This window comes from Hyperolius riggenbachi, chromosome 9 (genome assembly GCF_040937935.1).
Source record: "Hyperolius riggenbachi isolate aHypRig1 chromosome 9, aHypRig1.pri, whole genome shotgun sequence".
Taxonomy (NCBI): Eukaryota; Metazoa; Chordata; class Amphibia; order Anura; family Hyperoliidae; genus Hyperolius; species Hyperolius riggenbachi.
The window spans coordinates 222178492-222197207 of record NC_090654.1 but is presented as its reverse complement, the minus strand read 5'-3'; the positions used below and the strand labels follow the sequence as shown (position 1 = coordinate 222197207).

The 18716-nt window shown below is 42.9% G+C and overlaps 1 protein-coding gene across 8 annotated transcripts in view; it reads right to left on the bottom strand.

The window, feature by feature from the left end:
- RALGAPA1 (Ral GTPase activating protein catalytic subunit alpha 1) overlaps positions 1-18716 on the bottom strand; it is a 335676-nt gene that overhangs the window by 200946 nt on the left and 116014 nt on the right. For 3 of the 8 annotated variants that reach the window (XM_068254030.1, XM_068254031.1, XM_068254032.1), the window contains exons 16-18: positions 18020-18181; positions 11004-11144; positions 130-1443 (exon numbers count right to left, since the gene is read on the bottom strand). In XM_068254030.1, coding sequence (XP_068110131.1) covers positions 130-1443; positions 11004-11144; positions 18020-18181 — 1617 coding nt within the window. The remainder of the gene's footprint in view (positions 1-129; positions 1444-11003; positions 11145-18019; positions 18182-18716) is intronic. The other 5 variants (XM_068254033.1, XM_068254034.1, XM_068254035.1 and 2 more) reach the window with 3 other exon arrangements.

The window sequence follows — 18716 nt, the reverse complement described above, 5'->3', positions numbered from 1 at the left end:
GCAGCAAGTTATCCCAAAAGAAGCTCCTGATTGCTGGCAGCTGGGGTTTTTCATCTGCAATACAAAGCCAAACGGGTGTTGCATCTCTGCATGTGTTCTGGGAATGAACCCAGGTCTCAAAGATCTCACCTGCTGCCTTCCTTCCAAAATAGCCCATAACATGACCGTACAGGTCCTTCAGTGGTGCCTCGGCTGCCGTCCTTTGCTGCTTCTGCAGGGACACGCTGGCCTTAGGTTTTGAGAGAGCATGAACAACAGTTTTATACACGCCTCCTAAAGAAGCATGAGAAGGTGCTCTCTCTTGACTGCTAGACCTCGGCCTCGTGCGGCCAGATTCCTTCTGCACATGAGATGGAAGATAGGGTATGTCAGTATGATCACTACCTGTCTGGCTAACTCCTGACGCTAATCTCATTGCCCCCATGGCTGCAAATGCTGTTGGCTTTCCTGGTTCTACAACGGAAGAGGTTGAACTTAAGCCACTTAACTTCCGCAGCCTAGCCTTCCAAGGGGCATCTTTGTTCTCCATGGAATTGTAGAAGAGCACTGCCTCGGTGCTTGGTCGGAAGGTGACCTGTACGCTGCTGCGTTTCCGGCGCATTGCTTTGGCCTTGTGTGACACAGACTCACACAGGTGCTTTATGTTGGCCCCATGTTCACCGCCCGAGGATTGGTGAGACTGACAAGATGGTAATTCACAGCCTTCATCTTCCTCCGTGGCTTGCTGTCTAGAGAAGCCTCTTTTCCGGTCCCCTTGTTCCATGTCAGGTTTATCACTGTCAATGATTTCCCCATCAGCCTGAATTCTCACATGGACATCCCTAGACCTACCAGGTACCTTCAGAGCCCCTGCTTTTTTAGGAATGTGCCCTTCTAACATTGCACTACTCTCATTCTGGTGTGGGTGTGAATGAACATGAGCCTGACCCTCGTAAAAAAATGAATGAAGATCTCCTTTAAAACATAATTCTGATTCAGAAAGATTCTCTGTTTTGTGATCCACAGAAGTACACAACACCTTGCATTTTTCTACACTTTCCTCTTGCTCTTTTAAATATGCCCTTAAACGTGGCAAAATATCTGCTCCTTCTAAATCCTCACACCAGCCCTGCTCAATGTCTGCATACGTCAATCCAGCTGATCCAGCCAACTGGCAAAGGTGATCGTATATACTGCCATTGGCCTGTGTCAGGGGTGATTCCTGACTGTGTGTGTTAGCACAAAGGGGATCCGAAGTCTGAGGGGAGGGATGGTCAGCAACAGGAACTGCACCTTTCAGTCTCTCAGCTGCAAAGGGCCCCACGATGTCAGATGTACTGCTACTGCGAGGCAGTGTTGAACCCTCCTCGTGAATGGGTCCGAAAGTTTCAGTTGGAGTCTCTTCACTTTGAGAATAATGTCTTGGCCGTGGAGCACGAGGCAGCACTGGGGCATCTTCCATTTCTGAGAATAAACAGAAAACAAGAGTCAGCAAACAATACAGTAAAAAGAACATAACTCAGTTTTTGAAAGGTAAACTCCACTCAATGAAACATATATTTCAGTTGTGCATGTTTGTTAGTATACTGAATCAAATATTGCCATTATTTTATTTTGGTAACGTCCATGGCAAGATACAACAATCGGAATTTTTAGTCAGAGTTGGGTAGTTGGTACAAAAATCATCTGATTCCGAAGTTTATGAAACCACCAACTCCAAGTACTCAAAATTGCTCCGAATCACTCAACTCTGACTCCTGTCTAATACTTGCCAGGGCTGTGGAGTTGGGACAAAAATCATTCAACGCCTCAGGTCATGAAACTACGGACTCCGACTCCAGATACTCAAAACTGTTTCGACTCCAACTCCACAGCCCAATTTTTATCCCAAGTATGGTGGCCTTTACAGAGCAAAATAGTGATGCGACATTTGCATGATCAAGCCAAGTTATGGTGTCAGGTTCGTCCAGTGGACTGATTGGTAAAAAAATAAGAGAAAACAAGAATGTCCAGCATCATGTCTGTTTGAAAAGTAATACTGGACTGCTAAAGCATGGATACCAACTGAAATATATAGTGGAGTTGCCCTTTAAAAGCAAAAACTGTATAATTATATCACACTTAACTAGCTTAACATGTTGCGGTTGTGTAGAAAGAAGGCAACTGAGTCATTTCCAAACCTGTCTTTAATGTCTCACCAATGATGGATGTTTTGTAAACTTACTACACGAATGTCTACAAATCATGAATTACTGATGGATTTGATAAGGGGTTTAAAGGATAACTGACCTGAGAGGGATATGGAGGGTGCCATATTTATTCCCTTTTAAACAATACCAGTTGCCTGGCAGTCTGGCTGATCTCTTTGGCGGCAGTAATGTCTGAATCATACACCTGAAATAAGCATGCGTAAAATGTAGTCAAACGTAAGTCAAACATCTGCTTTGCATGTTTTGTTCAGGTTCTTTGGCTAAAAGTATTAGAGGCAGAGGATCAGCAGGACAGCAAAGCAATGTGCATTATTTAAAATGAAATAAATATGGCAGCCTCCATAGCCCTCTCAGATCAGTTGTCCTTTAAGAAACCCTGATCGGATTGAAGAATCTGACAATGGACAGATATTACTCAGAGTGACAGGAAATGTTTTTTGAACTTCTTTATACACAGAACATTCATATAAATAGAGGTCAGCAATATTAACTTGCTCTGGGAGTCATCAGGCTGGGGTGAACAGTCGGTTAGGTTGGCTTTAGTAAGTGCAGTGGTTACTATATAAAGGGAAGCATGCACAGGGAGGCAAAAAGAGCCAAACGCCAAATTATACAACTTCTCATTGAAATAAAATCTGTGTCAGTTCTTCAATGTAATAAACATTGAGGAAGAGAAAAGTCAGCACTGCTACCATGCAATTCCACGTTTAATTCTGGTATAGGCTATGTGTTCTCATTATCTGTGTGGGTTTCCAAGTGCCTTGCATAAGCCATTGTCAAAAGTTTATAAAAACATTTCTTCCGGTTTGTAGCAGACAGGTAGATGTTCTCAGTACTGCTCTGAAAGTCCACAAGAGTAAACAAAAAGAGCCGACTATAATGCATGCTATTCTTCATCCCTCACATTCTCAATTACACTCATGGCTGATTTCAACTGGCATTTCTGAAACTTGTGCTTATAGGACTAAGGTTGCATGAGTTGATTATAAACTGTTTTGTGAATAGAGACTGATGTGTGGATCAATGCCCTCTGTAAATAATTTTGGCAGTAAAATATCCCTATGCTATTTTGGCAATGTCATAATGTGATAAACTAAGTGTTGAATCATATAGCTATCCAATATTCTTATCAATGATGGTCAGGAAGGCGGTACTGATGACTTCCAGGGATTGGAAATTCAGGTCAGACACTGGCAATATATTAAAAGACCAGTTAGGTGTTGGTGATGGGTGTCCGTTCATGTTTTGCTTCATTCTACTGCATAGGTGTGGCCATACTCACCCAGGTGTAGCACGGCTGCGCTTGTCTATGAAGAGGAACGTGGTTGTGGTCTTCAGGAGGGTCCCGGCGGTGGTTTGGAGGACAGCGTGGGGAGTCTATGCAGAGGTTTCCCACACTTCCCTGCCGAATAGTGGTGGGGAAAGAGCTTTGTTGATTCACCATTTTCAAAACCACACCCTCAAAGGTAATGGGGGGCAGGCCTCTTGGAGGGGAGACTATGCAATTTTTTTTTGCTTTTCGTGGGGATGAACACATCCAGAACCATGTAAAGCAACTGCAGTCACTGAGCTCAGCCAGAGCTTAGTCATAATGCACTGTGAGGTAAACCCTGCAAGCTCCAGTCCCTAATTGTAATTTGTGCACAGGGCACTAAAGCTTACCCCAATCTTTTAGTGCTGACCCCAATGACACTTCTGCATCTGCCGAAAAGGTCATTAAGCCACTGTACCTAAGCAAACTACTCCAACTCAGTCAGTTTTGTAGAGTACTTTCTCTACACTGTGTTTCAGTTCCTTCCAGAGATGTTGGATAAGGTTCAAATCAAAGCTCCTCGAGCAAAGTAGGTGGTTTCGGAGCACGGTGCTCAGTGCCAAAACTAGGCGCCACCATAGCAGTATATGTTATACTGCGTGGAGCGCGAAAGGCTGGTTCCGGTTTCCAGTGATCATCAGACCATACATGGCAGCATACATATACGTATGCTCATAGATAATCCAATGACTAGTTCTTAGCCATTTTTGGGTGCTTCTACCTGTACGTTTTGGTACATTCGCCTGTTGGCGGATGCATGACCTCAGGCTGAGACAACGCTGTCCAAGATTGAGCAATTTCATTTCACACCAGAATGTCTGGATAGTTTTAGATTTCACTTCACATATTCAACCCGTGCCAGATGTAAAGCAGCTCCAAAACATAACTGAGCTTCCGCCATGTTTCACAGTAGGTGCGGTGTTCTCTTCTTGAAAGCTTAATTTTATTTCTGAGGACATAGTGCTCATGATACAGCAAGCCAAAAAAGCTTCAGTTTTCTTTCATCTGTCCAAAGGGCATTCTGCCAGAATTTTGGTTTATTACTGTGCATTCTACCGCTCAGTCCCTCGCCTTCTCCCGGGGTGGCTCCTGTCCTGCGCCCTGGAGGGCCGATAGCCTGGCTGAGTCACCCCTGTCGTGCTGCCGGGGCCGGGAGTGTTCTGTGCCTGCACAGTGACGACTACCAGGCAACTGGTATTGTTTAAAATGAACATGGAAGCCTCCATATCCTTCTCAGGTCAGGTGTCCTTTAAAGTAGACCTAATAAGTCAATTGTGGCTATATACTGCAGTGCATTTGCAATTATTAAGTAGAATGGACAACTACTCATGGAACATTATGCAGCTTGTTTTAACTACTGTAAAAGGACTTTCAGGGCATTCATTCTGCACTGTGGTGCTTCTCTATAGATATATCTGAGGGTGAGAGAGAGATAGATAGTGTGTGTGTGAGTGTGTGTGTGGAGAGAGAGAGAGATAGATAGATAGATAGATAGATAGATAGATAGATAGATAGATAGAGAGTGTGTGAGTGTGTGTGTGGAGAGAGAGATAGATAGAGAGTGTGTGAGTGTGTGTGTGGAGAGAGAGAGAGAGAGAGAGAGAGAGTGTGTGGGGAGAGAGAGAGAGAGAGAGAGAGAGAGAGAGAGAGAGTGTGTGAGTGTGTGTGTGGGGAGAGAGAGAGAGAGAGAGAGAGAGAGAGAGAGAGAGAGAGAGAGAGAGAGATCGATTGCCGTAACAAACAAGAGACTGTGGAGACAGTAATGTGCCTATGTTACAAAGAAGATCTCCTGGATGTGTGTTTTGCGGTTTCACAATTATGAGGTGTGTGTCAGCACTGTCTTTGTGACTGAAGATACTTCCTAGAAGCCCTTCACTGCAATAATTGCTACATTAGAGCTATTCCCCACTATAGATAGACTGCAAGTGACTGAATCTGCCATGCAGCCTAGACCTAACACGAAATCAAATAATACGACAAGCATTATACATCCCTTATCCTGTAACTAAATAATTCAAAACAGGATTATCTGGAAGTCAGCAAAATGAGTCTTGACCACCAGATCTATGACAGTTTTAACAGTCTGAATAAATGTATGCAGTAGAGCGCACTAAAAGTTAAAAGCACGAGGCAGCCAGAACTAATTCCAAACACCGCTGGAATGGAAAGGTTAGTATTTGCAGTCAATAAATAAGGCATATGCAATTCCAGACTGTCGTTAGTGTCTACACAGCATTATAAATAGTGCAGGAAGCATTGAGGTCAGACATTCTCAAGCACAGTCAACCCAAGAAAGGGAAAAAAATACAAGCTCCTTATTGGAAGAGAACTTGCAGTTATAAAGCATACAAAGCCTCGGTGAGCTGGCTAAGTTGTGATTCAGATGTCTCCTTCAAAATAATCCAGCATTGCATTATAACTTGGTACAGTATTGGGAATTCCCATGAGAAAAACCATATACTCTACTAATCTTCAGTGAAAGGTGTTTCCCAAAGCAGCTGCTCCATTACAGCACTGCACATTCCTGTTCTATCACATTACTATTATTTTTATACTTGTAAATGATGTAACAGTGACTTAAGATATTTCCTACAAAAGGAAAGATAAGAGAGAAGAAAAAAATGATAATAGCAATAAAAATAGAAAATCATTAAAGTGGTTTAAACCCCTGACATTAAATTCAATAAAAACATGTTTACCTACTTTTTATATGCCATATGGTTATCATATTTGCTTTTGTGCATAAGTATTATTCATTTATAAATTATAGCTTCCTAAAAAGTACAGCTTTTTGCTTTATAGCTGACTTTGCATTTTATTAATAACTGGTTTTATTCATTCATTCATTTCGGCAGACATGGTTTGACTCTCTCTCTGTGTCCTCCAGCTCCTGCACAGTCAGAGAATGTGTCACATTCCACACTTGATACATTTAAGTAAACACAAGATTACATTGTTTAACATTCCCAGGCTGTGCAGGAACTGAAGCTTCTAAAGCCTGTGTTTAACCCTTTGAATGATGTTCTAGTAAAAAAAATAATGCTGGTTGTATATAATATACTGAGAATAATCTATTAGAGCAAAGAAGAAATTCTGGGTTATATTCCACTTTAAATCACAACCAAAGAGATTGTATTAGTATGTGGCAAAGTTGTTATAGTAATGCCACTTTAAAGCTGACCTGAAGCAAAAAAAAAAAAAGTATGATATTATAAATCAGAATCAGAATCACTTTTATTTCGCCAAGTAAGTTTGCACCTACAAGGAATTTGTCTTGGCAGTTGCTTAACAAATGCAAACAAAAACAATACAAGGACAGACAGTGTGAATATTACAAGTCAAGCGGATACGCTTGGGTAATGTATTTCAATGGGGTGGTGCACACCAGAGCGGGAGGCATTTTGCATACAGTAGTATGGATAATAAATGAAACATTAGTAGCAAAGAACAGTCTCATATTTTTATTTTCATTTGTACAGATTTTTTTTTTTTTTATAACACTGCATCATTCTGTCATATTTGCCATTTACAACCCACACTATTTATTTAAAGCTATAAAACAGAGCAGAGCTAATGACTCTTTGAACTGTCCAGCAGTAAAACCTTATCTAATGCTGTCTCCCATACTGTTTCTTAGCTGTTTATGTGCTTCAACAAACAGGACTGTATTTCATCCAAATTGGGTCAAATAGCTCAGAGATGCTCTTTTGCATAGATAGCAACTGAAGTTTTCTTTAACTCTTCCTATACTAAAAAACAATGAGACTTTTTTTTTTGCTACTAATGTTCTATTTCTTAGTAGTACACATACAATTCATTATCTCATAAGTTTATATTCGTCTCGTTTTGTTTTAAGCACACCTGTCCCCAGGCAAAGCTATCTGGTATGTCCATGTTGGACCCAGATACCTCTGTGCATTGTCAGGTCCCGTAATTTTTCTTGAAAAAAATCTAACTTTTGGACCAAGTCAAACTTTCAGACTTGCTGTGATATTCCCACCTATCACCCTCCCATCTCCACCACTTCCCTGCCAAATTCATTCCCCTTAAATAACTTCATGAAAAAAACGGACTTTTGACTAAAGTCAAATTTTCAGTCAGGGAGTGATTACTGGGACCAGGAGGGATAACAAGAAGAACAGACAATGCACAGGTGGTAGGTGGCTCCAGCATGAATAGAGTTTACCTTAGGTAGTTTGGCCTTGTGTCAGGTATCCTTTAACCCTCCTGGCGGTTAATTAATTCTGCCAAATAGGCAGAAATACATTTTTTTTTGTTTCATGTAAAGCTACCAGAGTGGTAGCTACATGAAACAACACTAGCGGGCGCATGTGTCCCTCTAGTACGATCGTCGCCGGCATCAATAGCAAACAGCGGAAAGCGTATATAACGCGTTCCCGTTTGGCTTTTCCTGTCTCCATGGCGACGATCGGAATGACGTCATGGACGTCAGCCGACGTCCTGACTTCAGACGCCTCTGATCCAGCCCTTAGCATGGCCCGAAAGTCATTGGTCCCGGCAGCGCAGGGCTCTGGCGGTGGGGGGGGGGGGGCCTCTTCCGCCGCTGTGTGCGGGCGATCGCCATGCAGCGGCGGCGATCAAGCTGTAGGCGCGGCTAGCAAACTGCTAGCTGCGCATACAGCACTTTAAATGGGGCGAATCGCCCCACCAGGGGCTGAGATATCCTCCGCGGCGGCTTACCCCGAGCTGAGCTAAGAAGGTTAAAGTAGAACTGTAAAGTGGAAATTAACTCACCACCAGTGTGAAGCTGATGGCAGGTTTGTGAGGGAAAACCCAGTTCGCATAAGATAAAACCAAAACAAAAAAAATTCCTGCAGCCAATGGAAATCCAGCTGAAAAGGGTGAACCCCCTACCACTCTGTAGGCCTAAAAAATATTCAGACTACTGATGCACAGCCTTGCGGGTAATTACCTCACATGGAGCTCATTCCTGATTTGCATATGCTGATATTAAAGGTTCAATATCTCAGCACTAATATTGTAGCTCCTACACACTCCAAGTTTCATGGGTAGAGAGGGGACTCCCAAACTACGACTGTGCCAAGTTGCAGCCCCACAACCCCGCTGGTATATGGAAGGTATCTTGGGAACCAGTGGAGATGGAGGGCTGCAGTTTGGCCCCTCCCTACCCTCACAGTCTGGAGTGTGTAGGAGTTATGAGTGCAGATACAGTATATCAAGCCTTTAATACAAGTAGCATAATATAATAATATAGACATAGAAGGATCAGAAATAGCCAAAAATAACTGTGTGAAAAGCAGTCTGTTTCACACTGAAAATCATGGCAATTTTTTTTCTCTGATTGCATTTGCAATTCTCATTTAGGGAACGTCGCTCCCTAAATGAGAGTTGCAAACAGAATTGTGGCAAAATAGCTGTGATTTTGCACAGATTTTCATTTTCAGTGTGAAACAGAATCCAGAGATCTGGATAAACTTGGGTATCTATATAAGGAAAAGGGGGCATGTCTCCAACGAAGGGCCTGTTTCCACTACATGCAGATTGGATGCGGAAAAACTGAGTCCAATGAATGCCTATGGGCCTGTTTCCACTAAGGCTGCTTTCACAGTAAGACGTTACAGGTGCACGTTAGTGCAGCCTGTAACACAGCCTAACTCACAGCAATGAAAACTAAATGGGCTGTTCACAGTGCCCACGTTGTGTTACATAGTAACGCAGCACGTTTAAACAAAGTGCTGCATGCTGTACGTTATACTTGACTAAGCCATGTTAGACTGTTTGCACATGCTCAGTAATGTTGGAGGAGGAGGTCTCCCCTCCTCCTCCACGGCCAGCCACATGGCTAATTAATATTCACTGCACTGTGTGATGTGCAGTGTTTACTTCCTGGAGTGGCCGCTTTGCGTGGCGATTGGCTGGCTGGACCACGTGATGCCGCATGCGTCCAAAAGTACACATCACGGACGCATGAAGAGCCGCATAACTCGGCTCAATCTGACGTCCAACTTCAACCCCACTATGCGTTGCGTTAGGGGCACGTTATGCGACCTTAACGTGGCGTCTTAGTGGCAAAGAAGCCTAAATGCGATTTTTCTGATGCAGATTTTCCCAAGGCATTCATTGGAGTCAGTTTTTATGCATCTATTCTGCATGCAATCTGCGTGTAGTGAAAACAGGCCCTTAGGGAATAATAAAAAAAAAAGCCTCTAGTCCTGTGTGCAAGTAGTAAACATATTTCCTCCCATTTGTTTTCCCTCTTTTGGTTATCTATTTTTCTTCTCCTCATAACATACTCTCTTTTTTTCTTTGTTTATAAAAATACAAACATCTTCTAACAGTTCCTTTTTAAAATTCTGCCTTTTAAAATCCTCGTTTTGAAGATATTGGACCTGAAGCTATTAAGAGATAAAAATATCACTGTGTTACTTTTCTCTTCAAAGCCCCAATCTGGTTTAAGGGAATGTAAAGTTTATTTCCACCCAAGTGAAAAATACATAGTTAAAACCCATCTAAGGTCAAAAGAAAAAAAAAATCACTGGGTAGACTTGTATGATTATATACAGTACTCTGAATTCACTATATAGCCCTTTAGTTAGGTAACTGATACTTTAATACATACCTTATGCATCAGAGATAACATAGCATGTAAACAGGGTTGCCTTAAAGGGACACTTTAAATGAGTTTTACTCACCTGGGGCTTCCAATAGCCCCCTGCAGCTGTCCGGCGCCCTCGGCGTTTCCCTCCGATCCTCCTGGCCCCGCCGGCAGCCACTTCCTGTTTCGGTGACAGGAGCTGACAGGCTGGGGACGCGAGTGATTCTTCGCGATCCCAGACACATTAGCACCCCCTATGCTGCTATATGGTATATGATATATGCATAGCATAGATGGCGCTATTGTGGCCAGGAACGCGAAGAATCACTCGCGTCCCCAGCCTGTCAGCTCCTGTCACCGAAACAGGAAGTGGCTGCTGGCGGGGCCAGGAGGATCGGAGGGAGACGGCGAGGGCACCGGACAGCTGCAGGGGGCTATTGGAAGCCCTAGGTGAGTAAAACTTTTTTTTTTTTTTTTTTTTTTTTTACTTAAGTGTCCCTTTAAATATAAATACAGAGCTGAGCAAGCATGTTTCAGACAATTTGGTCATTGTTGTTTTTATACTCTTTACTATTTAATGATTTTGGAAGCTCTTATGAGATTTGCCAGTCTTGAAACAGCACTAGGTTCTGGCACAATCTCAAATGATAAATGCCAGCAGATGATTCAACTGTATATAGTGTTATAGTGTTGTTGTTTTTTTTGTTTTTTTTAAAAAGCCACTTTGAGACATCTGAACCGCAAGCAGAGCTCAGCTACTAGAAATATTCTTATGCAAGTGGAAAATGTTGAGCTGAAACTATTAGAGCTGCATAACAGTAAACAGAGAGCGTGCACAGAGGACAAGAGGTTACAGCACAGCTTCCCCCTCATAGTACACATTGTATGTCGTAGGGGGTATGTGTGCAGACAGAGGTGCCACTACCTGACAGCTCATCGGAAAGCAGAGTGAGAACAATATCAGGCAGAAGGGGTTTGGAAGGATGGATCAGGACAGGTGCACTTTTAGCGCTGCGGATAGAGGCTGATGGCAGGGCACTGTCCCCAATGGATCGGCTCCTCATGGCTTTATAAAAAAAGAAGACAAAAAGACAGGAGAGATCGGGGAGAAAAGGGAGCGGAGAGGAAAGAGAAGTGACTGATGAGAGTGCAGCAAAACCACAAGAAGCAGCAAGAAGTGACGTTATGTGCGTGAAAAGTGCATCCTCTGTGTAAGAGGCACACAGGTGTGGAGGTGACATCAAACAGCACAATCAGCTGAGCAAAGACACAGGCAAACAGGAACAAATGAAAAAAATATACTACAAACAGTAATATCACATTGAAGCACAACACATATATAAGCAGATATGGTATTCAGGAAATGCATTATACTTTCACTTCTGGGGGAGTTTATTCATAAAGGTACACACAACCCCGCACGACCCAGGTGAAGACGTTTAACACATGTATCCAGGGGCAACCGTCACACACCTCCAAGAGGCCTGATTTATACGTTTCCTGCGCCTAGGCCAAGTATGTTGCGACTCCCCTTTCTTGTGCCGTGGCACCCCTCCCATTCCATGTGCAGCCCCCTCATCCATGTGTATCATCCATTTACTGCAGCCCCTTTCTTTCAAGAGCTCCCTTAAAGAGACACTGAAGCGAAAAAAAAACTATGATATTATGATTTGTATGTGTAGTACAGCTAAGAAATAAAACATTAAGATCAGATACATCAGTCTAATTGTTTCCAGTACAGGAAGAGTTAAGAAACTCCAGTTGTTATCTCTATACAAAAAAGTCATTATCTCTACGACTTTGAAAGTCGTGGAGAGGGCTGTTTTCTGACTTTTATTATCTAAACTGTTAGTTAACTATTTACTTTTCCTCTGGCAGAGGAGAGGTCATTAGTTCACAGACTGCTCTGAAATAATCATTTTGAATGCTGAGTGTTGTGTAATCTGCACATATTAGAGAATGATGCAATGTTAGAAAAAACACTATATACCTGAAAATCAAAATATGAGAATATTTTCTTTGCTGCTAATATTCTAGTAATTATTCATACACAACCAATTCATTATATCATATATTTTTTTTCGCTTCAGTGTCTCTTTAAGCATCACTTCTCATTTTCAAGTGTTGCTCCCCATTTTCACCCTCCCTTTTCATATATACTAACTGCTCTTTCATGTCCAGAGGCCAGTTGGCCTGCAGCCACCCAAGGCCCAGGCTATTGTAGCCTTTCCAGAAATCTGTCCCTGTCCCACAGAGTACATGGTTGCAGGCTCAACAGATTTCAGCACAGAATTAAAGAGGTTTTGTGGAATGTTAAAAAACAAACAAACTGACACTTACCTGGGGCTTCCATTGGCCCCCTGTAGCTGTCATGTCCCGTACACCACCCTCCTATGATCCTCCGTTCCCCGCCACTGGTCAATTATACGTCTAACAAGACAAACAGTGCGTGCTCCCGCTCATGTCTCCGGGAGCTCACTGCGCATGTGCAGTAAGCTCCCGGGGACGCGAGCGGGAGCGAGCACACGCGCAGTAATGCTAGAGAACTAATTGTACCGGGACCGGCGGCGGGAAATGGATGATCTTTGGAGCACGTCGCGGGACATGACAGCTACAGAGGGCCATTATATGCCCCAGGTAAGTGTCACTTTGTTTGTTTTGCTAAATTCCACAGAACCCCTTTAATTTATTGTAGCATATATAGTAGTTGCATCATATTCATCACAGTGCCAGAAAGAGCATGAATATGCTGTAACTAATATATATGCTACAATAAATTAATCTCACTCTGAAGTCAGTTGAGCCCACAACCATTTACTCTGTGGGAGTTTATTTTTGCTCAGATATTTGAGAAATCTCTAGAGACCCAGCAATATAACAGGAGCATGGCATTCTATAGGTTTCCTTAAATACGTATGTATTTCTTGCTATGGCAACACTGTACTCATACCAATTCATACTCATGTATTACCATTACTGCTGGCATTATCTTAGGTCTCGTACACGTCTGACTTAAGTCGGCCAAATACGTCCACCTCAGCCGACAATCAGGAGTGTGTAAAGCACCAGACGACCCCAGAAGCCCAATCTGAGCGTGATCCGCCGGATGGATTTACTCAGCCCCAGTGACGCCGATCCCCCCCATACCCTTGTTCACGCCACTCCCCCATGTGATGTCACGCTTGTACCGCCCTTCATCCCTCCGCATAGCAACACAGCAGGTCATCGGCTACACAGCTGATAAGAGTAGGTGCAACCTGGACCAGCGATGTCACCCAAGGGGATACAGCTCCTGATCTCCGACGGGCGACATCAGTAGGGCATGTGTACACACCCTTAGAAATGGAAAGGAGGATTTGGGAAAGGCTGCCAACCATAATTAATTCCAAATGTCAATCTTCTAGTGCAGCTTAAAGTGTTCCTAAAATGAACATGGTCAATGTAAACCAAACACAAACAAACACAGACGGGGCAGTTGATTAGGGGCTACCTTATGTGAAGACTGCATGACAAAACTATTATAATTCCACAGCCAGGAGTACGACTGCTGCTAAAGATGACCACTTCTAGAGCAAAATCATTCGAGCGATCAGATAATTCGGATCAAATCGTTCAGATAATTCTGATCAAATCAAGCAACCACCAGCATGTCAGCCCCTGTCTGTCACAGCTCTGTCAGGGGCTGACATGCTGGTGGTTGCTGGATTTGTTTGGGTGGGAGTTTTATTATTATACCATTACACCATACCGTTCACATTTGTTTGAGTCATTATAACGCCACTTTTTGTACAGCACTGTTCTAGTCTGTATAGATATTTTACTGCTCGTTTATTTTAATTGACCTAATTAAAGTTATATTTTAAATGTGTTTACTGGCCTTTTCCCCGTAGGGAATACGTACCTATAGAATATCCCCCGAGTATCTATCCATTTTTTTTAGAAATTGGACCATTAGTGGCCACCTTAAGAGTTTCACTCAAGGGCATTGTCCTTCCCCACTTACCCCACCACATCGCTAGCCTGCAGACTAGCAACACGACAGCCTCACCTGTGCTATGTCTCCCGAGGGATCGGGCGCTGTTCAAGGACTAGCTGCAGATGATCAGCCAGGCAGTTTGCATTGTTTAAAAGGAAATTACCATGCCAGTCTCAATGTCTACTTGGCCTTATGACATCCATGACAATTTATGGAACGTCTGAATTTTATCATTACATACTCAGCTTAAATCACTCAGGTTTTATTTTGGGTTATTTTGGGTTACTTTAAAGTGACTCTTTCACACATGTGAATTTAATCAGAGACCAGTCACACAGGAGTTCTGTTTCCTGACAAAGTACCCATGAGGCTGTGTTCCCCCACTTGAGCCTCGGAGAACAGACATTTTTTGTCCATTCTTCGCACATTGTAAAGCTGACATTTTATAAATCGGAGCCGTTCACACTTGTGACTCTGCAACAGATCTATGTGATCCCTTGCAGTAAGCAGACAGCACTTATGTGCAGTCCATGATAATCCCAGGCCAGGCGGATGCGATCCCCCATAAAGCCAATATATATCAGCCCAAGGCTACAGCAGAACCACAGCGGGCTACAGCCCATGTGTGCCGCCACCGTTGGGGCTCTTGTACACAGCCCAGAGCTGGCAGAAACGTGGGGATCTCCAATGGGCTGCAAAAGACCTCTGGGAATGCTCAGCAACAGGGAGAATTTTAATTGGTTCATGCTGGACAAATGAAAAAATCTCCCTGTTGCTAGGGATAATTGGCTTATTGCTTCCTATGCTGCCAGCCTCCAGGCCAAGTACAGAGGGACAATGCGGCGGCGGGACACTTAAGCGGCGATCGCTTCAGACGGGCGGATGTGGAGTGGACGGCGCAGAGTGGATGTAAAATGGACGGAGCACATCCGCTTAGCAAATGCGCTTACCGTGTCCATTTTGCATCCGTTCAAAATCTTGTAGCTTAAAATCTAATGCTGGCCATACTTTGTGAGTCGGTAGGTACATCAAGCAAACAAGATCTTCCTGACAATGAAAGTTAACCTGGACTACAATCTTCCATCAGTCAACATTAAATGTGGTTCCAGCAGGGATCTTGTCAAATATTGATTGTTCTGTTGCTACTGCTAGTTTTGTATTACTCAATGCAGTACAATGCAGTCAATCATTCACTATTCCTGCCTGTGTCCCCTTCCCACCCCCAACTGAGATAGGCTGTGATAAAGTCTTTTCTGACAATGTTTTGTTGATAAAATTGTTGAATATTAGTTGAGAGGGCCCATGTTTTTAAGAAGGCTGGTCAATGAGATGTGAATAATTCTAAGTTGATGCAGGATCATGCAAATCTGGCATATGCAAATTTAGGCAGTTCGAAAATGGACCAATTGAATTCTATCAAATTGGAATTCAATTGGTCCATTTTCAATTTGCATAAATGTGCATCACCCTGCAGCAACTGACTGAGACTTGTTTGCATTTCATTGACCAGCCCTAGTTTTCAATATTTTTTTTAGGTTCAATTTTTTTAAAATCACAAAAGTGAGTACACCTCTCAGACTTTTGTAAATATTTTATTAGATATTTTCACGAGGCAACACTGGATACGACACTTTGATACAATGTAAAGCAGTCAGTGTACAGCTTGTATAACAGTGTGAATTTGAAGTTCCATTAAAATAACACACAGCCATTAATGTCTAAACTGCTAGGAACAAAAGAGAGTACCTAAGTTATGAATGTCAAAATTGTGCCCAAAGAGTAATTATTTTGTGTGCCCACCATTATTTTCCAGTATTGCCTTGACTTTCTTGGGCATGGAGTTTACTAGAGCTTCGTAGATTGCCACTGGATTCCTCTTCCACTTCTCCATGATGAAGCTGGTGGATGTTAGAGACCTTGCACTTCTCAATCTTCCATTTGAGGATGCCCCCCCCCCCCCCCCATAACCTTAATAGGGTTTAGGTTGGAAACATACTTGGCCAGTCCAGCACCTTTACCCTCAGCTTCTTTAGTAAGGCAGTAGTCCTCTTGGAGGTGATTGGGGTCATGCTGTTGGAATACTGCCTTGAGGCACAGATTCGAAGGGAGGGGGTAATGCTTTGTTTCAGTATGCTGGCATTCATAGCTCCCTCAATAAACTGTAGCTCTCCAGTGCAGCCCCACACTATGACACTTCCACCACCATATTTGTCTGTAGGCAAGACACATTTGTCTTTGTTCACCTCATCGGTTGCCACCACACATGCCTGACACCATGTGAACCAAATAAGTTTTATATTGGTCTCAGCAGACCAAAGGCCATGGTTCCAGAATTCCATCTTGTCTTCAGCAAACTGTTTGCTGGCTTTGTTGTGCATCATCTTTATACGAGGCTTCCTTTTGGGACAACAAAATGTGATGCAGTGTGTGGTATATGGTCTGAGCACTGGCAGGCTCACCCGTTCAACCTTTGCAGCAATGCTGCCAGCACTCATACAGCTATTGGCAAAATTCAAACTCTGGATATGATGCATGTGCACGGAGCTTCTTTGATTGACCATGATAAGGCCTGTTCTGAGTAGAACCTGTCCTGATAACCCGCTGTATGGTCTTGGCCTGGTTGGCCAACATGCTGCAGCTTAATTTCAGGATGATGGCAATCTTCTAATAGCCTAGGCCATCTTTATGTACAGCAACAAATATTTTTTTTAAGGGTCCCATATATGGTAGTTCTCTGCCATGAGGTGCCATGTTGCACTTTCAGTGACCAGTATGAGATTGTGAGAGCAATAACACTAAATTAAAAACCCGTTTCCCCATTGACAACTGAGACCTTATAACTCACAAATCCCATGACCCTCCAGAGGGAAAAGGTGTAACTGGGCAGAATTTTGACATTCTTCACTTAGGGATGTTTTGCTGCCAGTTGTTTAGACATTAATGGTTGTGTGTTGAGTTTCATGATGGAACAGCAAATTTACACTGTTATACAAGATGTACACTGACTACTTTACATTGTATCGAAGTGTCAAATCTTCAGTGTTGCCCCATGAAAAGATGTGATAAAATATTTTTCCAAACATGTGAGAGGTGTACTCACTTGTGAGATACTACATATAATAAAAACCTTGCGCAGTGTAAGGCAAACTTTACTCTGTTGATTTATCTAACTAATGTAAACTTTGTGCTGTGCTAAAATCTGTGATGTAACATTTATAGGACACCACATTTACAGCGAGCCTGAAGCCTAAAAAAATAGCTCTTTTTACCTTGCAGTCGTCTCCAGCAATAATTCCATAGCTGAAACGCCGCATTCCAGCAACACAACGAGGTCTTAATCACCTCAAAATCCCCAGGGTAAGATTTAGGGCTCCTTCCGGGTAGAGGCAGAGCTTTGGGCAGTAGCTCTGCCTCTACTCGCGTCAATCTGTGCTGATCGCTGCCTCTCCCCGGCCCTCTTAGTCTTCTTTAACTGAGAGGGGTGGGGTGGGGTGAGGCGGCAATCAGCGCAGATTGACTGTACCGGATGCAGAGCTACAGCTCAAAGCTCTGCCTTCCCACAGGCAGCAAAATCCACCACTTGGAAAGTCGTGGATTTTTGCCCCAGGATTTTGGGGGTGTTAAAACCTTGTTGTGCCGTGGGAATGTGGTGTTTCAGCTCTGGCATTAATGCTATAGAGGATTTCAATGTAAAAACAGCGTTTTTTTTTACGCTTCAGTCTCTCTTTAGCATTTTAATTAAGGGGAAAAAGGGAGTCTCTGTCTAAATAATCACAACAAAGGCTAATAAACATTTCCTGAACTCATACTTTGCAGGTACATTTTTAATAATAATAATAATTAAAAAAAAAACTACCACCTAAGCAGTAGATGGTACATTATGCTCCGTAGAAGGGCATGACCGTAGAAGGGCATGGGCTGACATGAGTAATGGAATCATGGGACAATTTGTAGAAGCTCCATACCAATAGTCCTCTCCTTTGCAGCGCGTCTGGTTTTCTCAGTACCTGGCGACCCTGTGGTGGTGGCGCTGCGCGGCCGCATAGGTGCTTGCCCAGGTTGTTCTCTACTCCATCCTCGAGAAAAAGACTTGTCCACTGGTCCTTTCTGAAATTCATGGCCTCCTCCTAAATTTGTGTTAAAGAATGAAAACAAAATTAAAATAAAATACTTTTTGGATTTGGGTGTTGCAGCAGTAGCATAAACTTTATGAACTACAGTACTGCAATGCTCAAGCTCCAACTGACCAAACAAGGGCTATCAGTGCCAATATTAGCCACCAGACACATTCCCAATGCCAACAGGCGAGCATCAGAAGATTCCTAGGTTAGTAAGGTCAGTAGAGATTAAGATTAGGCAATATATAGTGTCAAGGTGTCATTGTCTATTATGGTTAAGGTAATTTTTCAGTTAAAAGGTACCTGAACTGACATGTGACCTAATCAGACAAACCTGTACTAACTTGTCTAAAATCCCTTTCTCTTCCTGTACAGCAAGAGTTAAAAGACTAGTCCTGTCATCTATGCAAATGAGGCTGTCAGACAAAAAGTTGACAAAGGACCACTCCAGCAAAAAATGTAAGCAGTTAAAATCTGACAGAACTGACAGGTTTTGGACTAGTCCATCTCTTCAAACGGTATTCTCAGGGTTTTGTTTGTTTTC